This window comes from Macaca mulatta, chromosome 8 (genome assembly GCF_049350105.2).
Source record: "Macaca mulatta isolate MMU2019108-1 chromosome 8, T2T-MMU8v2.0, whole genome shotgun sequence".
Taxonomy (NCBI): Eukaryota; Metazoa; Chordata; class Mammalia; order Primates; family Cercopithecidae; genus Macaca; species Macaca mulatta.
In genome coordinates, this window is record NC_133413.1 from 89,126,560 (window position 1) to 89,147,716 (window position 21,157).

Sequence of the window (21,157 nt, forward strand, 5' to 3'; positions counted from 1 at the left end):
TTATAAAGATACAGAGCATATAGATATAGATATGTAAAGAATATGTAATCTAGGCTTAATTATTTAGCTGATACTGCATATTGTCTTTATAACTTCCTAAAGAACCACTTGTAGTATTTTTAGGAAAAAATATTGTTTTTCTCCATTCTTTACCACTTTCCTTTCCTCATCCTCTTCCTTGTCCTTTCCCTTCTTAAACAATTTAGTCCAAAAGCCATTCGATGAGGCCTAGTAAGCCTTTGACACCATGGGCAGGGTGGGTATACAGGGGATTGCAATGGTTGGGCATTGGCTATTAAAGCCCAAGAAGTAGAAGGAGGGTGTCTGCATGGAGAAGCCTAGTGTGAGATATTGAAAGTTATTGGAGGGAGAGGGGCATCTACATGGGGGAGTGGCCACAGCAACCACTCAATACAGATAGTTATAGTCTGTGCTAGGTGGGGAGAATGTTGTATGGGGTAAAAAAGTGGTAGCAACAATAATTTGTTAAAATACAGGGAGACTGATCTAGTAAGTGAGAATATTAAAAACGAAGGTAATCAGTATTTCTCATTGTCTGAGGAGGAAGTTAAAGTATAATATAGGCAAAAGCTAGAATGAACTCTGGTGGTGGATGAAAATGGGGGAATGAAAGTGCTGGTTTTCAATATGTATAGCAAATATAGAATTAAATATAGATGTAAAGTATATATGTGTGTGACTATAATGTAGATGAAGGTGTTTTCACATGTATGTATGTATGTCTATATACACATAAATCCCATAGCTCAGTCTATTGCAAAGGCCTGGGGCAGCTATTCCCCAATAGCAATGAGCACACCTAGTGTCCAGATCTTGGTGTCTATATACAATTCTCCTATTGAAGGAACCGGAGCTTTCTGGAGAAATGTCTGATTCAGAGCAGAGAAAGCATAAGATGACCCTAGAACATACTGTTCCAAGAATTAAGAAACATATCAAAGAATGATGGAGAGATGTCAAAGGACACATTGGCCAAATTGAAGGAATTTCCCCTGGGCAAATCTTAAACAGTCTGAGCGTCAAAATAAGCAATAATAGAAACTCATTATAGTTAATTTAATAAAATGGTCAGTGAGTTTATATCAATATAAATAAATTGAATACATTATGTTTGGTGAGAAATAGGATATTTACATAAGCACAAAGTATCTTGCCACAAAATGTATTAATATTAAAAAAGAAATAAATAACTTTACAGTGGAGAGGACTGGCACCTTTTAATCAAATGAGTAAAATTAGTATCCCAATAAGGGTACAAATTAAAGGTTTGCCCAAGTTGTCTATTGATAGAATGTGGTGAGAATAGAGCTTCACTGACTTTCCTGCCAAAGAACTCATCTTCTGAATCTAATCATGAGACAAACACAAACAGCTAAATCCTACAAAATAACTAGTCTGTATCTTTAAAGGGTTTAAGGGTATGAATTTCAAAGGAAATCCAAGAAAAATTACCAGATAAAAGAAATTAAGAGAGGACAACTCAATGAAACGTGATTTCAGGCGAATCCTTTTGTTATTGAGGGCATTATTGGGATAATTGACAAAATTTCAACAAGTCTGAGGTTTAGACAGTACTATAGTAATGTATCAGTGTTAATTGTCAGATTTTCTTGTTAATAGTTGGATATGTTTGTAGGAAGTGTTTGGGGTTGACAGCTTACTCTCAAATGGCTTCAGAAATAAGCCATTTTTACTGTATTTTTTACTGTCATTTCAACGTTTCTGTGTGAGATTGTATTTAAAAAATTATGAACAAAAGACAAGTCATCCCTGAGTCAGATAATCTTTCTTCAGGCAGCTAGTATAGTTAAAAGCTGTTTACAGTGCTAGTCATTCTAGTCTACTGGTACTAATCTCTCTTGCTAATACCATGTAATTCCAGAAATCAATCTTTCTTTCTTTCTTTCTTTCTTTCTTTCTTTCTTTCTTTCTTTCTTTCTTTCTCTTTCTCTCTCTTTCTTCCTTTCTTTTTTTCTTTCTTTCTTTCTTTTTGAGGCTTTGGGATTTTTTTCCTAATGATGTTTGTATTAGTCCATTCTCACACTGCTATAAGGACATACCCAGGACTGGGTAATTTATGAAGGAAAGGGGTTTAATTGAGTCACAGTTTCACATTGCTGGGGAGGCCTCGGGAAACTTAAAATCATGGTGGAAGGCACCTCTTCACAGGGTGGCAGGAGAGAGAATGAGTGCAAGCAGGGGAAATGCCCAACACTTTTCAACCCATCAGATCTTGTGAGTACTCACCATTACAAGAACAGCATGGGGGGAACCACCCCCACAATTCAGTTACCTCCCTCTTGGTCCCTCCCACAACACGTGAGGATTATGGGATCACAATTCAAGATGTGATTTGGGTGGGGACACAAAGCCAAACTGTGTCAATGTTTTTTACTCTACAAATATCTATAAAATTAGTAAAGTTCTCTGTATTACAATAAAATCAGTAAGATTCATAAGAATGAAAATAAGTTCTTCAAGAATTTTATATATTTCTACCTGCATTCAAATTGGAATAAATGGGCATGAAATTCATAAAAAAAACAAACCATAAGAAGCATTCACACTCACAAACTCAAAACAGTTGAACATGTTTACCCTGTAAGAGGGCGATAGTAAAACAGCAGGGTAACAACTATATGTCCAAACAGAAATGCGACCTTTTAAATCATCCATGTCAGGCCAGGTAACAACTGGGCAATTCAGCAAACAAATTTTAAAAAATTCCTGTATTCAATGATTTCTTAAATCCACACTTAGAAAAATGAAAAACTTGTCTTTAACTCTCAGAATCCTGGGCACTTATTAGTTAAAGCAAAGCTGCTGTCCTATTGGCCTATACCTGGTTATAAATAGCAGCAAGACATGAGAACACCCAGGGACACTGAATGGGCTTTCTAAATATAGCTTTTTCTTACTTCAAAGGCCTTTTAGAAGAATACCACACTTCATGAAAACTTGCCCTTTATGAAGGGCACACAGACACTAAGGTCAGCAATTTTTAGACCTCAACAAGTTTTGAAATATTTCTTTAGTTTGAGAATCCACATTTTGGAGGCATGAAAACTGAAGTGCAGAGAAATTAATATTTTTCCCAGCATCAGATGGCAAGCAAGTACTGTAAAAATTATGGCATTGAATCCCCTGTCTTCTAATCAATTGAATGCCGCTTGTAACAGGTTGCAGTAACTGCTTATTTTCATTGCCCTCAACACCACGTTCCTTCTATGCCTCATCCGTCTTGCTTTTGTGAGAAGGATGATAGTATTACCTGCAAGTATTAGCTGTGAGAAATATTTTTCAATTTTACTTTTTTGTAACTCACTCTTGAAATGCTGTTTCTGTGTTAAAAATTTGTGAGAACATTTTCCTTTCTTCTTTAAATGACTCTGCTTGCATTTGCACTTACAGGTGAATTACTGTATAACGTTAAGTATAAAAACACATTTTAGTAGAGGAGATTATAGTTGGAGACAATAAGTTGGGGACTGGAGTTGTCATACCTTAGAGGGAGATGGCAGAGAGAGACAATGTTGGCTGGACCTAATCTATTCTAGCCTTCCTTAACCTATTTATGCCTAGTGTTCCATTATTGGAACGCTAAACTTGTGGGAGTCATTTACATCCCACTGCTCAAGGTCGTCACCAAAGTCTGACTTTTCACAAAAGAAATTTGCAACCTCCGGCATCAATGGGTTAATTGAAGTCCCAGAGTGATTTCTGTTGTTTGCATTGCCACAGGCGAGGGAATACAGAAAGCAACAAGATTTTTGTGTTTTCCCATTTCATATTAATTTCCTAAGGATTTCTATAAGACTTGAAATATATATGTAAAACAGCTTATTTTTAATACTCATTTGCATTTTAACATGTTGTTAAGTAGCATTTAAACTCAATAGTTATGCTTAACCCTGTTCTATAATTTCTAAAAGTACTAGGAAGAGTGAGAGTGTGTGTGTGTGTGTGTGTGTGTGTGTGTGTGTGTGTGTGTGCTGCCTTTGCAACCAATAAAATAAAGCTCAGTTGAAAAACAATTATTTTCATGCAGATAATAATCAGATTTGATAGTGGGGCCAGCAATTGGTAAGTTTAAAAGTCACCCTAGGTGACTTATATATGCAGCTGGGTTGAACACCTCTATTCAGATGAAGCACTTAGTTGGAAGTATAGCCAAGCAAGGCTATAATTTCACATCTGAAAACTGTTTTATCCTGAGTTATTTGCATAGTGCTTATTCTATGTGTTTATAGTGTCTTTGGTTGTGTTATAAGATATTAAAAGTTGGTGTGAATTAAAGAAGTAACATGCAATGATTAAAGCCTAGAAGATAAGCACCAGATCTTCTAATTATCACTCAAATGAGTTTGGTTGACACAAAATATTATGGGAATTAGACACAAACATTGTTAATGCATAATGCTGAAATAAAAAGTCTTATAGTTATGTAAATATGAAAGACATTCTAATTTGTACCACAAGGTAATGAATTCAAGCATTTTTATTTTTAAGTATTTACTTTGTGCCCTGAATTGTTCATAAAACACTTTCCTAAAATTTAGAGTGCAAACTAGAAAATATAAATCTCAAGTAGTTTGTATTGTAGTCAAAGGAAAGATTTTGAGATCCTTTAATGTATCAGTTCACAGAAACCTCTTCATCAGATGGATTGGTATTTATTTGTTAAAATTAATGTTTACCATTTTAAATAGTTTCTTGAACATTCCTGGTAATGGAATAGAGTCATAATAACAATTTCTAGTCTTGATAATAGAGTCAATAGTAGAGCTGCTCATATTGATTGCAACTTTGATAATATACAACGTGTCATGATTTTTCCAGATAACAACTTCTCTCTTGGCCAAAATAAATACACATATTGTTTATCTTGTTACCTTATAAATTTTTTTATTTTGTTAATATTGTGATTTGATCACATCTTTTCACTAATATTTAAAAATAGTTCAGTGGATAATCTCATTTTGAACTGTCTATTGATTGCTATATTCATTATATATTTTATATACATGGGTATATTTCTCATTAGCCAAATGAATACTTTCTTATTTACACTTACATTTAAATCACATTTCTGTTCTTCAGTATTTTCTTTTCTCTAGAGCCTATTCTACTGACTTAAAATAGCCTGAAAAATTTGAAAATTATATTTAAAACAAGTGTATGGAAAATCTTTGAAATAACTTATAACAGTGTCAGAGAAAAAGAGGATTACACATTTTACTGAAAAGCATTCCATTAATAAAAAGATTAACAAAAAATTCTAACAACATTCAGACAGGTAATAGCAATGAAAAACATTAATTATGATACTGAACAATTACATTTGCAAAAAATGCTATATAGGAAATTAGCATCTGCAGAGAAGATATTATAAATTGGCAGTGATTATGTGTAGATTTAAAATATGTTGAAACATGGTCATGGCAACTGTTTTTCTTTTTGGCTGAAAAGAGGCATATTGAAGTGTTTAAGCACTTTTTCAGTTGTAGTAGATATTTAGACACTACAGAAAGTGCTTGCAGAATAGCAGATATTAACATGTGTATGAAATATGTGTTTTTAATTAATGCATTGTCATTCATTCAGAAAAGATCACCGAGTTTAACTTAAATATAGCATTGTGACATATTAAAATGGCATTCTTAGACTTTCCATGTTGCTGTTCCTTTTGCCTTCACTAAACAGCACTGGCCTCTCATTTATCCAAGTTAGAAATCTAGACGCAATTCTAAAATTGTCAACCTAGAATCCCCTACCTTCATGCTTCCCATTCAATAAATCACTAATTTCTGACTCTCCTATTTCACCAGGCAGTCTTCTCCACTGTACCCCTGCTCTCTTATTCTCATGGCCTAGCGTCTCTGCCTCAACCTGCCAATCGAAGTCACTTCTAGTTCATTATGAGCAGGGTCATTTTTGAGCTTTCCCCCATCCTGGGCAATTGCACTTTTGGAAGCTCCATACTACATTTTATCAAATATATTAAAATGTACCAAATCACATATTTAATATAATTTATTACATAACTAAGTAGGAGATGCATTTTATGAGTTGTAATATTAGTGCTGATAATATTAAATAAACATACTTTTAATCTCAATTTTGCATTTTAAAAAGTACTTTGGAAGCCTTTTTTTAGGTGTCAATATTTTTCTAGGTCTTCTCAAGAGAGTGTGCTTTTACTATCATAAGGCAAAACAGCCCTGACAGTGAGGCAACTGAATATGAGGACCATCATCTGGATAATTAAACCAGATTTGTGGGAGATGGAATAGGAAGTCTTTGTAGAACAAATACAGAAATCAAGAAAAAGATGGTGGTGTCATTAATACTCTGCATAGCAGATCATAATATTCAAAACCCAGATACTGTTGAGATATCAATAGACTGTCACCCTATGGAGTAATACTTCAAAACATAATGTAAACTACTTACATATTTAAAAAGTAATATTGATGGCAAACCATTAACAGAAAATGAAGTAAGTTTATACCCCAATGCAAATATTGGAAAATGGTAACTGTAAATGGTTGAATCACCTACTAGTTTCATGACTTAAGATTTCTAAACCTTTATTATTTAATCTTTAAAAGTGAAATAATGAGAATACTATTTTGAGAGAGTTCTTAAGAAATTTAAGTTATATACTCCATATACAAAGAGTGTGATATCTGGCACATATGTGATATTTATTTTTGTTATTGCTATTATTCATAGGGCACTATTAAATCGTAGCAGTTTTGTTATTCTTATGGTCAGTATTATATCTTGGAACAGACCAGAAAATATTACTGAACTTGACTAGATCCTTTTTGTGATTTTAAAGATGAAAAGTTAATATAAGTTATTTTGAGAACTGTGTCAGTGTTCTAAAATCCTTTGAAAATCTAAATATTTATTTAACATAGGAGGAAAACTCATAGATAAATGAGAGGTTACAGATTTTAAAAGTATCTTTCTTCCTTGGACTCTTACAGAGCCAGTCAAGGAAAAGACAAAATAAATAATTTGGCAAGTGTTATATAACAAAGAACACCACCAGCCCCAGGCCCTTAATGCGTTTGCGATTTTGATATGAATAAACCCTGCTCCCCTTTCTGACGTCAGTACTGCCGCTGACTGGGTAAGACATTGGTCAAGTCGATTAACCTCTTGCTGCTTTTGTTTCTTCTTTTGTAATGTGCAAGTAATATTACTTGTCACTTGCCAACCAGCAGTACTTCTGCAGCTAATTGACTGTCTCAGCAGGGGTATTGCAAAGATTAGCAGATAAATGATTTATAATCCCTTTGAAATATTAAATAAATGAATAAATGATATAAAAAGCCGTAACAAGAGAACAGAACAAATTATTCTATGCTTTAATTTGCTACTTTCATCTTATATATTTGATGAAAAACTTAAAAGAGGGAGCCATCAACAAAGTGAAAATAGGTTAGATTACTCGGGACTCTAGGTGCTTTCTATTGCTGTTATTTTAAAAACTATTTTGTTATCATTGTGAATATAAGAAAAGAAAGTGCTAGAGATCATAATTGCATTTATCTTCTTAAGTTTATAAAAAATATTTTATTAGACAGGAAAATGAACTGGGTAAGAATAAGGACACAAGCTCTCTTAGCCTAGTTTTACTATGAACAACTGTATGACCTCGATCAAGTTACTTACACAAGGAGGATCTTGAGTAAGATAATCAAGAACAATCTACACAATACGTTTTGTGGATTTAGGAGCAAAATACAAAACTCTGTGCCATATGTTGCAGTGGATTTGAAAATCAAAGACCCAGAAATATAATATAAAGAGGTCAACGTGAAAATAATAAATTCTCATATAAGACAGAATTAAATCAACACAATAACAAAGTTATTTATTCTACCTGGAGATGGAGAAAGAGTGTAACTGGAAAGATGAAAAAGGTTGAGAAGACCAACAGGAGAATACCAAGAGTATTACATGTGCTGCTGTGATTGGACCTTATTATGAACAGAAGGGATACTGTGAGAAACGAGGCTAGTAAAGTAGATTGGCTTCAAACTCTTAAGGGCCATCAAAAAATTGAACTATGTTTTGTGGGTTCCTAGGAACAACTGAAGATTTTTGAGCACTATTTATGTTTTATAAAGTTAATTCTGCTGACCCTTTAAAGGGTAAATTGGAGAAGAGATTTAGATAAGTTGAGTTGTTAGACTACAGTTGCAACAGTCAAGAAAGAGATGATGAAGGTTGTTGCCAGAAGAATGGAATGAAGAATATTTAAGAGAGATTGAATAGATGGAATTAACTAGTGAGTTTTGAGAAATTAATGGATGTGAAGAATTAGTGAGAGGGAGTAATTGAATACAATTCTGAGATTTCTATTATTGATACCTGAGAAAAAAGTGGAGATATTAACAAAATAATAGAAAGAATGAACAGTTTTGTGAGCAGAGGTGGAGATGAGGAAAGCAAGAGATCCCATTTTGAATATACTGAATTTGAGATTTTTAAAGACATCCATAGTGGAGTATTTAACAGTCAGTAGAAATTCTCTAGTGAAGCTTTAAAAAAATATCAGGTCCCAGAATTATAGATTTGAGTAGCATCAATTCACAGGTGGCAGTTAAGGTTATTAGGGTAAATGGGATTACCAGAAAGAGCATAAAAAACAAAAAGGAGAATAAAGATTTATTTTAAGAGATAAGTAGTGGGAAAAGCAAGAAGTACAGGAAGATTATAAAGCAGCCAAAAGACTACAGTAACTACGGCAGCCAAGAGAGAAGAACATTTCAAAAAGAAAAAAAAGACCAGGTGCGGTGGCTCACACAGGTAATCCCAACACTTTGGAAGGCCGAGGTGGGTGGATCACCTGAGGTCGGGAGTTCGAGGCCAGCCTGACCAACATGGAGCAACCTCATCTCTACTAAAAAAACAAAATTAGTTGGGCATGGTGGTGCATGCCTGTAATCCAAGCTACTCAGGAGGCTGAGGCAGGAGACTCTCTTGAACCCGGGAGACAGAGGTAGCGGTGAGCCAAGATTGTGCCACGGCACTCCAGCCTGGGCAACAAGAGCAAAATTGCAACAACAACAACAACAAAAAGAACAACAAAAAAACTGCCATGTAAAATGCTATATACAATTTGATATGAATGACTATTGTGAAAAGACTTGCATTTGGTGAATAATCTGTAGTGATAGTTCCTGGGAAAACAGTTCTCCTTAGATATATGTATAAAATTACAAGGGGAATTAAAAATAAAGCAGTGTAGAGGAAGCAGGGAAAACTAGTATCTACCTCTTTTCCTATATGGGAGTAAATGAAATAAAAAGAGATGAATGTCTTAAAGAACATACAGGATTGATTGTTCCATTGCACTCCAACCTGGGCAACAAAGCGAGACCCTGTCTCAAAAAGAAAGAGAAAAAAAAGAAAGAAAGAGAAAAAAATACAGAGTTAAAAGATAGAAGATTTTATAACAGGGAAAATGTAAGCAATTTGAAAGATGTTAAAGAAGTAGCTGAAGTAAAATCGTGACTCCAGAAGCAAGAGGCAGAATTGAAGGAATGATAATGGAGGCGAAGATAGAATCAAGAGCACCAGTCAGGTATTAATAATGGTGGGCAAAAGGACTCTTGAATAAAGAGATGGATGACTTTAAATGTGACAATAAAGAAAGAGGATTGAAGATGATTGATGACCTTGGTCTCCACAAAGTTATTAGGTAAGATTTGCTATGGGGAGTAAGAAAGCAAGATACAAATAAAATTTAAAGAGCATAGAAAAAAAAATTGTTTTTATTAGGGATAGTATAGGGGTAAACCAGAAATTAGTATAAGGATTTATGAGTAGCTTTGAGGTCACTCATTGCCCAATTATAAAAATATTTTCTAAAGAAAGATAATACTTCTAACATTTTAAACATTTACAAGTGAAGTTTCTCATTTTAAAGTTTTTATGTGTTAAACATTGTAGGGGGAAAAAGTATTTGAGTCTGATCTAAAGAAAGTTTGAGAGGAGAAATGAAGTAATGTTGCCATTCGGGGAGGGGGGGAAAGGCTGACATTTGCAGGAATTATGCAAAAGCAAGGCGGGGGTGGGCAGGGAACTGCTGGCACTTTTGCACTAAGCAAGTCAGCGGCACCAAACTTTCCTAGTGATCTATGTATTCTGCACCCCTACACACTCACAACTAGTATTTTTTTTAGTGCCAGGCTTACCTAAGAATGTACTTGATGCAGCAGTAAAAAAAAAAAAAAATCATTTTCTTGAATCTCGACCTTTGAGTACACATCTTTTTAATATTCGTGTGATGAAATGGGACATCTCATGAAGTACTTCTGTTGTGTATCAAACACATGGTTATCACAAGTAAAGCACCTTGTGCAACTGTGGGTTGAGAGCTGAGCTAGACACTATTTTCTTGGATCACCATTTTTACTTGAAAGAAGTGACAGGCAAACTGCAGTTGTACAAACTTGGACATTTGGCAGAGATTTTCTTGAAAATGAACAAAGTGACCTTGTCACTTCTAGGAAAGCAAAATCTAACAGTATCTTTTGCCAGTGAAAAAAATCTGAACTTTCAAACAAAAGTTATAATTTTGGAAAACTTCTTATCTGCCCCTGTGAATTTGTCAGTTTCCCAGTTCTTAAAGACTTTTCAGATGAGATAGGTGGTATTGCTAACAAATGTGATATTGTATAATTAAATGTGCTACCATTTGGGAAATTTACATAACCCAGTGTACCAATATTTTCCAGATGACCAATGTCTGATAGTGTAAAAAAAAAAAAGGAAAAAATGTGTGGACAAAAGACCATTTCAAACTGCAAGAAAGACAATGGGAACTTTCTAAAGGCAGAGTATGGAAAGCATATTCATATGACTTTAGATTCCACATTGAAGAAAAGCCACAATTATCTGAAAAAGCTATTAAAATTCTCCTCACTTTTCCAGCTAAAATAATAATATCTCTGTTAAGCCAGATTCTCTTACATACTTCAACTAAAACAACATATTAAGAGAGTCTGAATGCAGAAGCAAATATGAGAAGCCAGATGTCTTTTATTAAACCAGACATTTGCAAAATTAAGCCAGAGAGTTACAAATGTAAATCAATGCCACGCTTGTCACTATTTATTTATTTTTTTGCTTTGGAGAATATATTTTATTGTCATTAAATATTTATATAAAGTGTAATGGGTTTATTAATAGTATTTGAGGTGAATTAGTAATTATTTAATTTTTTCAATTTTTCTAATTTCCGATATGTTAAATATTGGTAGATTTATCCCTGGCAAATGAAAGCTAAGTGGAGTTCTTCATAATTTTTGAGCATGTAATAGATATCTGAGACCAAAACAATTCAGAAATACTAATGTAGACCAAGCATTAAACATGTAGTAAACTGCTCAAGGGCTTTAAACATGCTTCCCATGATTTCACAAAGTCAAAGTTGAGAAGTTGTATAATAGCATTTTGTAACAGTGGAATAAGGAGAATTTTCTTTCTTTTTTTTTCTTTCTTACTTAAATCATAGTATTCAGATTAAAGAGAAGTCTTCAGTGCATGCTAATGACATTCTCTCCATTCTTTCCTCCAAGTCTGTGAGTCTCATTTCATGTGTCCCATTTACAGGAGTAAAATTAGCATGTTATCCAGTCACCATTTGGCTCATGACTCAATGTCACTATAAAAATCATTTTAGCAACATCATAGTCCCAACTTCTAGAATCCATCGATGTGGAACACTTCAGTTTGTTTAACGTAGGAGACGTAAGTACATGCTTTTCATAGCCTCTTGAAATCTATCTAAATCTATAAATTCTACTATAGTAATACCTTTTGCTTTATTCACTCAAAAAATTTGTGTGTATGGAATTTTAAAAAGATAGCATAAAAAAGGAAAACACAGATCATGAGTCTCAGTTTTGAAATCCATTATATAAAGAATTTGTAGAGCAGCAATATTGCTTCTGTTGCTAAAGAGTAAGAGAGTGAGGCTGTTTTAAGAATGGGGAAAAGAAAGAGCAAGCTTATTTCTAATTCATAGATTTTGATTGAATTTTTAGATGTCAGGTTTTAGAGATTTATGCTTTAAAATTTAATACAACTTTAAATAGTTCAGTATTTAAATAATAAAGTGTCTATTTCCCTCTTTTCCCTATCCCATAGGGCCGAATATTAGTATAATTGCATCTTTGGTATAACTGGATACAAAAGAGTAACACCATATTACCTTGTCTGTATTCAATACTATCATTTGGTTATGTCTAGAAAATTCCAATTATAGCAACATAGACAGGAAACTCTAGTAAAGAGTCAAAGTCTACTTTTAATAAGTTTTCCAGATTTTTTCCTGATTATTTTTATAAAGTCAGAATATGTGCTACTTGCTGGTCTATTACACTTCCATCTGCTGCTGACATTTATCTGGCTTTTTTTGAATTTTGTAATTTTGGGGGGTGAATATCTGTCAACCATAATTTTTATGGCTGTTCTCCAGAATTTCAAAGCAGAAGTACAAGTCATCTATACAGGTATACTTGACGTAAAAGATATTTATCTCTTGGAGTCATATCACTAAATTAGCAGTGTCTAAATGCTTGACTGAAAAAAAAAAAAACCATAACCACCATGCAGGTAAAAATATCTATTTTTGAGCGCTTAAGGGGAATTAACTAAAAGCACTATAATCATAGAGAAAATCTGGAGTATACAATATATATTTTGTTTAAAAATGTAATTGTATGCTTTCCTTCATTCACATATTTGGTGTGTGTTGTTTGTTAGCTATTGTTCTTTTATTGGAAAATAGACCTATTTAGAGAAAGAAAACATAATTAGCAATGAAATATTACTTTTATAGCAATAGCTATTTGTATTATAATAATTATATTGGCTAGTGTAATTGGATATCCATTACTTAGTTTCCATGTTACTTTAAAGATGCAGAATTGGATGCCCATTGAACTAAAAATATATTTCAACTTTACAGGAATAACCTCTTCTCACAATTGTCCACATTGTCTTTCATTCAATTGAAATGAAAGCTATATATGAAGATTTTAAAAGTAAGCACAATATACTTTTATGTCTCTCATAACCTCATTTCTTCCTTCCTGTGTTCATTACTTGGGAGTGGACTAAATAAAAATTCAGAGTAAGTTGTTGGTTACCCTCGTACAAGTAGGATTGCCACCAGGATCTTTTAAAAATCCCAAATAGATAAATCATAATACAAGACACTTTCTTTTAATATATACCTTCCCATGGAAATTTTTACCACTTTCTCTGCCTCATTTTTGGTATTTCAAATCTTTTAAAAACTATTTTCAGCAAGGAGAATTAGATATAAAACCCTACAAGGGTATGTATTATTATGGCAGTTAGAAATGATAATGGCCAAAAACAGGGACCTTTATTGCAAAGTACACCGCCCTTTACAGAAAACCCAAAGACATATACCCATAGTTTAAGTCATGGTAATATGTATGATTTCATGGTTACTTAAAATCTCTGAGACTTATTTTCTTCATCTGAAAAATGAGGATTTGTTTTCCTATTTTACAGCATTGTTATCAGATCAGAAATAATAGCACTTGTGCTTTTTTAAGCCTATTTGTTTCTTTCTTTGTTTTTTTGAGATGATGTGTATCTCTGTCACCCAGGTTGAAGTGCAGTAGCCCAGTCTTGGCTCACTGCAACCTCCGCCTCCTGGGTTCAAGTGATTCTCCTGCCTTGGCCCCCTGTACAGCTGAGATTACAGACGTGCGCCACTACGCCCAGCTACTTTTTGTATTTTTAGTAGAGACGAGGTTTCACCATGTTGGTCAGACTGGTCTTGAACTCCTGACCTCGTGATCTGCCTGCCTTGGCCTCCCAAAGTGCTGGGATGACAGGCATAAGCCACCATGCCTGGCCTAAGCCTATGTTTTTAAAAGCTATAAAAAGAGACTAAGATTGAAAATTATTGTGAAAAGAGCTTGAATATGTCTTGTGACTCCACCTCTCCTTAAATATTTATAAGATGTTTTTGCTAGGTTGATGTGCATGTTCAGTTCTAAACCTTTGAAGTAATGTAGAAACCAAACACTGTGTTGGTTAATGGTAATGCAGATAATGAAAATATCTTTACCACTAATAACACTGAATTATTCCGAGGTCCAAAAACTTTATTCAAACTCTGACTTACTCATAGACAGGCTGCCTGGTAAAGTAAAAAGTGTGGGCAAGAACTTTGCAGACTTAAGTTCCAAGTACTTAATTCATTAACTATGTGAATATGGGCAGATTAAATTATTAACTATGTGAATATGGTCAGATCACTTGAATTATCTGGTCCTCAGGTTCTTCATCTATAAAACTTCTAGACTGAAGTAGATGAATTTTTAGGATTTAGTAATTTAGTACAATCAGGAAGCAGGAAAGTTTTCTGTGGTCACCGATAAAAGGTGATTAATATATTTCTTCCTCATTGGTCAGTTCTATTTAACATATTCTTATTTAACACCAGCAAACAACTCTGCTAGAAATTGTATGTGATTAAAATATTAACAAAATGCAGTTTCTGCCTTATTAGAACCTGTAATGGATATCAAGGGAAAGAAATGAGGGAAAATGTATTCTCCAACATGTGTCATGTTAATGGGCAGTGGGTAATGACATTAGAGGTGGAAGGAAATAAAATCAATAGCATGTCTTAGAAAGACAGGTCAATCCATCCAAAAAAGAAAGAATGGTGATTATACTGAGAAATGTTGTTTGAAAAAGGAAGAATTTTTAGAGAATTTGTAACAGATGTCCTGTATCTTCTCAGAGGAAGATGCAGCGTCGTCTCTTAAGGTAGGTGGTGTCTGGTGTGTAGACTGGAAAGGCTTTGGAATCCTTCCCAAAGAGAATAGCATAAGGAAGAGTCAACTAGAGGTGAACCGAAGAATTTCTGGGCAACTCCATCCAAGTGTATACTAATAATAGAGCCAGAAATTTCTAGTTGAGCCAATTGGCACAATTTTGTGACTTTTTCTGGTAACACTCAACCACCCAGTACTGAGATCAGAGAAAATATACTATAGTGTTTTCCCAGCAGTGAAGTGTAGGTACAGAAGTAAAGATAACAATAGATCAAAGGAACTTCTTGATGCTAATAAAAAAAACTACATAAAGTAGTGCATAACTGATTCAAGTAGGGCTGGACCTAGAGGAAACTAAAAAGTGATTCAAGGAATTAAAGACAGCATCAGTATAAAGAATTGGTTCATTGAGTATAAGAGAAAAGAGAAAGAAAAGGTGGCTGTGACGAGAGGAGAGAATTTCCAAATTCAGAATTTTACAAATGAGGTGGTTTTGGTTTATTTTTGTTTGTTTTGCTTCCAACTTTTATTTTAAGTTCAAGGGGTACATATGCAGGTTTGTTACATGGGTAAATTGCATATTTAGGGGGGTTGGTGTGCAGATTATTTTATTACCCAGGTAATAAGCATAGTACCCTATAGTTTTTTGATCCTCACCCTCCTCCCACCTTCCATCCTCAGATAGGCCCTGGTGTCTATTGTTCCCTTCTTTTGTCCATTTGTACTCAGTTTATATGTGAGAATGTGCAGTGTTTGGTTTCCTGTTCCTGCATTAATTTACTTAGGATAATGGCCTTCAGCTCCATCCACGTTGCTGCAACAGACATGATCTCATCCACTGTTGATGGGCATTTAGGTGGATTCCATGTCTTTGTTATTGTGAAAAGTGCTGATGAACATACGTGTGCATGTGTCTTTATGGAAGAATGATTTATATTCCTTTGGGTATATACCCAGTAATATGATTGCTGGGTCTAATGGTAGTTCTAAGTTCATGGAGAAATCTTTAAAATGCTTTCCAGAGTGGCTGAGCTAGTTTATATTCCCATCAGTAGTGTAAAAGTGTTCTCTTTTCTCTGCAACTTCACCAGCATCTGTTAATTTTTGAATTAATTAGTAATAGCCACTCTAACTGGTGTGAGGCGGTATCTCATTGTAGTTTTGATTTGCATTTTTCTAATGATTAGGTTGGCCAGTTTTTCGTATGCTTGTTGGCCATGTGTGTATCTTCTTTTGAGAAGTGTCTGTTCATATCCATTGCCCATTTTTAATGGAGCTGTTTGGTTTTTGCTTTTATTTGTTTATTTATCTATCTATCTATTTATTTATTTATTTATTTCGAGATGAAGTTTCACTCTTTCCACCCAGGCTGGAGTGCAGTGGGCGTGATCTCAGCTCACTGTGACCTCTGCTTCCCAGGTTCAAGTGAGTCTCCTGTTTCAGCCTCCTAAGTAGCTGGGATTACAGGCACCCAACACCAGACCTGGCTAATTTTTGTATTTTTAGTAGAGACGGAGTTTCACCATTTTGGTCAGGCCGGTCTCGGACTCCTGACCTCAGGTGATCCACCCACCTTGGCCTCCCAAAGTGCTGGGATTACAGACGTGAACCACCGCTTGTTGATTTGTTTAAGTTCCCTTTCAGTTCTGGATATTAGAATTTTGTCAGATGCATAATTTGAGACTATTTTCTGCCATTCTGTGGTTTATCTGTTTACTCCATTGATAGTTTCTTTTGCTGTGCAGAAGCTCTTTAGTTTAATTGTGTCCCCTTTGTCAATTTTTGCTTTTGTGGCAATTCTTTTTGGAGTCTTTGACATAAATTCTTTGCAAGGGCCTATGTCCAGAATTGTATTCCCTATGTTTTCTTCTAGAGTTTTTACAGTTTTAGGTTTTACATTTAAGTCTTTAATCAATTGAAATTGACTTAGTCTTTGAATTGATTTTTGTACATGGTGAAAGGAAAAGGTCCAGTTTCAATCTACATGTGGCTAGCCAGTTATCCCAGCACCATTTATTGGAGAGTCCTTTCCCCATTGCTTGTTTTTGTCAATTTTGTTGAAGATCAGATGGCTTTAAGTGTGGCTTTATTTCTGGGTTCTCTAACCTGTTTCATTGGTCTCTTTGTCTGTTTTTGTACCAGTGTTATGCTGTTTTAGGTTACTGTAGCCTTGTAGTACAGCTTAGAATTGGGTAGTGTGATGCTTCTGGTTTTTTATTTTTATTTTTCTTAGGGTTGCTTTGGCCATTTGGGCTCTTTTTTGGTTCTTTATGAATTTTAGAATGATTTTTTTCTAATTCTGTGGAAAGTATCATTGGTAGTTTGCTAGGAATAGCATTGAATCTGTAAATTGTTTTGGGGAGTATGGCCATTTTAATGATAGAAATGAGAGGGTTTTGAGTAATCAGTTTTTATACCTTTTTACATTTTATTTCCAAGATTTAATCAAGAGTATATGTTACTCCTCTCAAGTAATGACTTACTGAGGGGAGCGTACAGGCTGTTTTTCTGGACTGAGAGCAGTACTTGATCACTGAAAATATTTAGAATTGCTGGTGCATGGTGCATAGTGGTAATAAAAAGCAAACTGAATTTTGGTCCATTTCGTTAACAAATTGTACAGACAATGCTCTCACTTACTGCTTATCCCTAGGATGAACTACTTTTCACTCAACGCCCCCCACCTGATCGCAAGTTCTCTCTGGAGTTGAAGAATGACTAAAATGGTATTAGAGAAAGATAATTTTATAATGTAAACTAAATGTCAACAAACTATGGCATGTAGGCTAAATCTAGCCCATTCCCTATTTTTGTTAATAAAGTTTGTTTATAACATTTGTTTTACGTATTGACTGTGGCTGCTTTTTTACTGTAAGGACAAAGTTGAGTAGTTGGAATAGAGATCATGTGACCCTAAATATGTACTACCAGGCCCTGTACATTAAAGGTTCCCAGACCTTTGATTTAAATATTTAGGATCAGAAAAGGCATTACTTGTTTTGTGAACCTGCAAACAGGACAGTTGTTTCACATTCATATACTAGGTTGGTAGTTTAACAGTTGTCTTTGTTAAATGTTTAGCATTGACTACCATTATATTTACCTATTAATTTTACTTTCTTTTGTAGTCCCTGCTATGTGGATATTTGGTAGCAATGACTGATGTGGAAACTACGTATGCAGATTTTATTGCCTCAGGAAGAACAGGTAGAAGAAATGCAATACATGATATCCTGGTTTCCTCTGCAAGTGGCAACAGCAATGAATTAGCCTTGAAATTAGCAGGTCTTGATATCAACAAGACAGGTAAGTCATCTGGCACACATTTCTCTATAAGCATGGAATGATTTGCAGCATTTTACTAAGTGGGATTGAGGCACTAAAGTCATCTTTGAAAGTAATCTAATATAAAGAGTTTTAAACAATCTAAGGCAAGATGAAAGTCTGAGACTAATCTCTTAATCAATCCTGCTCTATTTTCAGTGATGTCTCTTTAGAAGGCTTCTCACTTAAATGCAGAGTCCTTAATCTGATTTTATTAATGCAATCAATAAAACACATGGTGTGTTTTTTTAAAGCCTAATTTCTACAAAAGCTGAAATTGCTTATGTACAGTATTTAACTAAGTTGGAGCGCCTACCTTTGACAATATTGGCCACCTCTAACATTTACTAGATAGATATTTAACAAGATTTGCAGGTAATTCTGATAGACTTCAATTATAAAAACAATTTTAGAAAAACAGAGTCTCCAGGGCTAATTTTATTAAGAATGGAAGTAAAATGATCTGTTACATTAGTAAGTCTTAGGTAAAAGGGTCTTTGATTTCCCATTCCAGATAGAATGGGTTTGTGAAAAATATGTCTCCTTACTGGGTCTGGAATTCTTACCCAAGGAGTCTATCTTCATTAATGAAAAAGAAAAACAAGTTTGATGGATTAAAATACTTGACAGTTTTACTTCTGAGTATTAGAATAAGTTCCCTGACAGTTCCTCCACCCGTAGCTTTTGCAGATATCAAAGCTGAATGTGTTTCCCTGAGAAGACTTGTGTAAAAATAACCTTTAAAAGTGAAAAGAATTCACGATTAGGGAACCCTGATATTATGTGCATGGAAAGCACTTATCACAGTTTCTGACTCTTAATTATTCAATATGTCTTCGCTGTTAGAATTTTTAAGGTAAAACATTTAGATTATTAGAAAACGGAGTCAGAGTATATGCATATATAGATTAATGAAACGGCTCAGCAACATTACTTTAAAATACATAAGGACAGTATTTTATTCAATGGCTAAAGCTCGGTACTTCTCAGACTGGTCTTTTCAAATTCAGATTAATAATAAAACTTTAACGTTACCACTTTGGAATACATAGACCTGTGTGTATCTTAGGTTTCATTGTTGTGCTATTATTGCTACCAGTAGTTACTTCCCAGAACAGCTCTGAGAAAGATGGTATAGGAAATTATTCCAATTTGGTAACATGAGATGGATAAATACAGTTTGCTGCAGTCTTGCATAATATTTATATTTTGTTTTTCTTACACATATGCTATTTTAAAGAGTCTGCATTAATTTTAGCCACTCTTAATATTAGGACATTTTTATTCATAGTGTAATTTAATTTCTTCTTTTTCTATTTTTCCTGAAGTTGAGAATTGTTAGTCCTAAGACCATTTTATTTTCCTGAAAACATATTAAATTATTATAAATTACTTAAATAATAAATTGAAATTTTATATTAATAAATGTAAATAAAATAATTTTATATTCATTATATTATAATTAATTTAAATTATCTTTATACTTCCAAATGTCTTCTTTTCTAAATATTTTTGCATGCTAATTGCAATTCACTAGGCTCTTGCAACATTTGCTGTTTCTCTTAAAATTATGAAGTCCAAAACCAGGAACGGTATACAAAGCAATAACTTTGTTTATTCTAAGTACAAAAACTAATAACTGCATAACATGAAGATCTAAAATATAAAAAAGACAAATATATAATGACAAATTCAATGTCACTAAGAATTGTGAAGAATTTCCTTTCTAATTCATAAATGTTTCAGCTTCATTTTAGTTTATACTCAACAATATTGTTGCTTCATGTTTACTTTTATTTGTTAATAAGCATCTGTTTAGCAACAGTCTCTATGTTTGCAGCATAATGCTAAGCCCTGAGAAGTGTCCCCAGACACCTAGAAGGTCCCAAGCCCCATGGGAGTCAAGTTCCTCATCTTGTATTTATACAATCACTTTCATCCTGAAATATTCTACTGTCTTAGAGATGCCCTAATTTGACTTCATTTCTTTGGTTACCAAAAGCTTCTCCTGTTTATCAAGTTCTTGTTGCATGCTAATTTACACATCTCAGAACCAGGCCATCTGTGCATCATGGGAGCCTCTCATAATAAAATAGTGCATGAAAATGACATATAATGTCTGGTCATACCCTTGGTACTGCTTTACAAGAAAATATTTTTATGTAGAAGAATTGATTTTAATTTTCCTAAAGATTTAATGTTGTTGGAGTACGGTGGGGTGCTTCGTGTGTACTTGCTAAGAGTAGAGGAGAAACTGCCTTATAACATTATGGCCCAAAGAATAGAGCAGCCCACTTACCTGCCTTTATTTGAATTATGATAACAAACCCTTAGCAAATATTGATTCGTTTATATTATTGCAACACCTGAAAACATTTTGTCCACCAAGTCATATTGGCTGCCTGATAACCAAATATCTCATGCAGATATTTAAATCTTTGAGTCTGAAATTGCCAACAGCTTGTACTTATATAATGTGACCTAATATGGAGTGAAAGCATTGAAATGTTTGCTATACCACTGGCTAAGATTGCTACTGAGGGTGCAGTTATGAGGCTAGTTTTATTAGAATTGTGCACATGTTCTCTAAGGGCAGACCAGAGGCCATTATAACTATTTGACAAGGGACTGGCCAGCTGACATAGTGTCCTTTCATTTTCCACTATTGCTTTTACTTTGAACTAATAGAACCTCTGAGAAATTAGCTGGGTTATCATCAAGTGCTATAAAAAAGAGAAAATACAGTTTTAAAATATTTCTTCAAATAAGACAATCAGGCATAAAAACGTAAACATGCTCTCACTTCTGATTTCTACTTAAAGACATTTCTGATTTCTGCAGCCTGTGAAACTATATCTAAGTGACATGACCTGGTCATGAGATTTCTGAGCTATTTATCCGAAGCTTAGCTGATCACTAACTACTCTGAACATTTGAATATTATTTTGTTTTTGAGCCAT

General features: G+C 34.1%; 1 protein-coding gene across 4 annotated transcripts in view; it reads left to right on the top strand.

The window, feature by feature from the left end:
* Nucleotides 1-21,157, top strand: part of PKIA (cAMP-dependent protein kinase inhibitor alpha) — an 89,083-nt gene that overhangs the window by 64,199 nt on the left and 3,727 nt on the right. For 2 of the 4 annotated variants that reach the window (XM_077942364.1, NM_001193422.1), the window contains 1 exon segment: nt 18,002-18,179. In XM_077942364.1, the coding sequence (XP_077798490.1) occupies nt 18,029-18,179 (151 nt within the window). In that variant the 5' untranslated portion in view covers nt 18,002-18,028. 4 annotated transcript variants of the gene reach the window in all.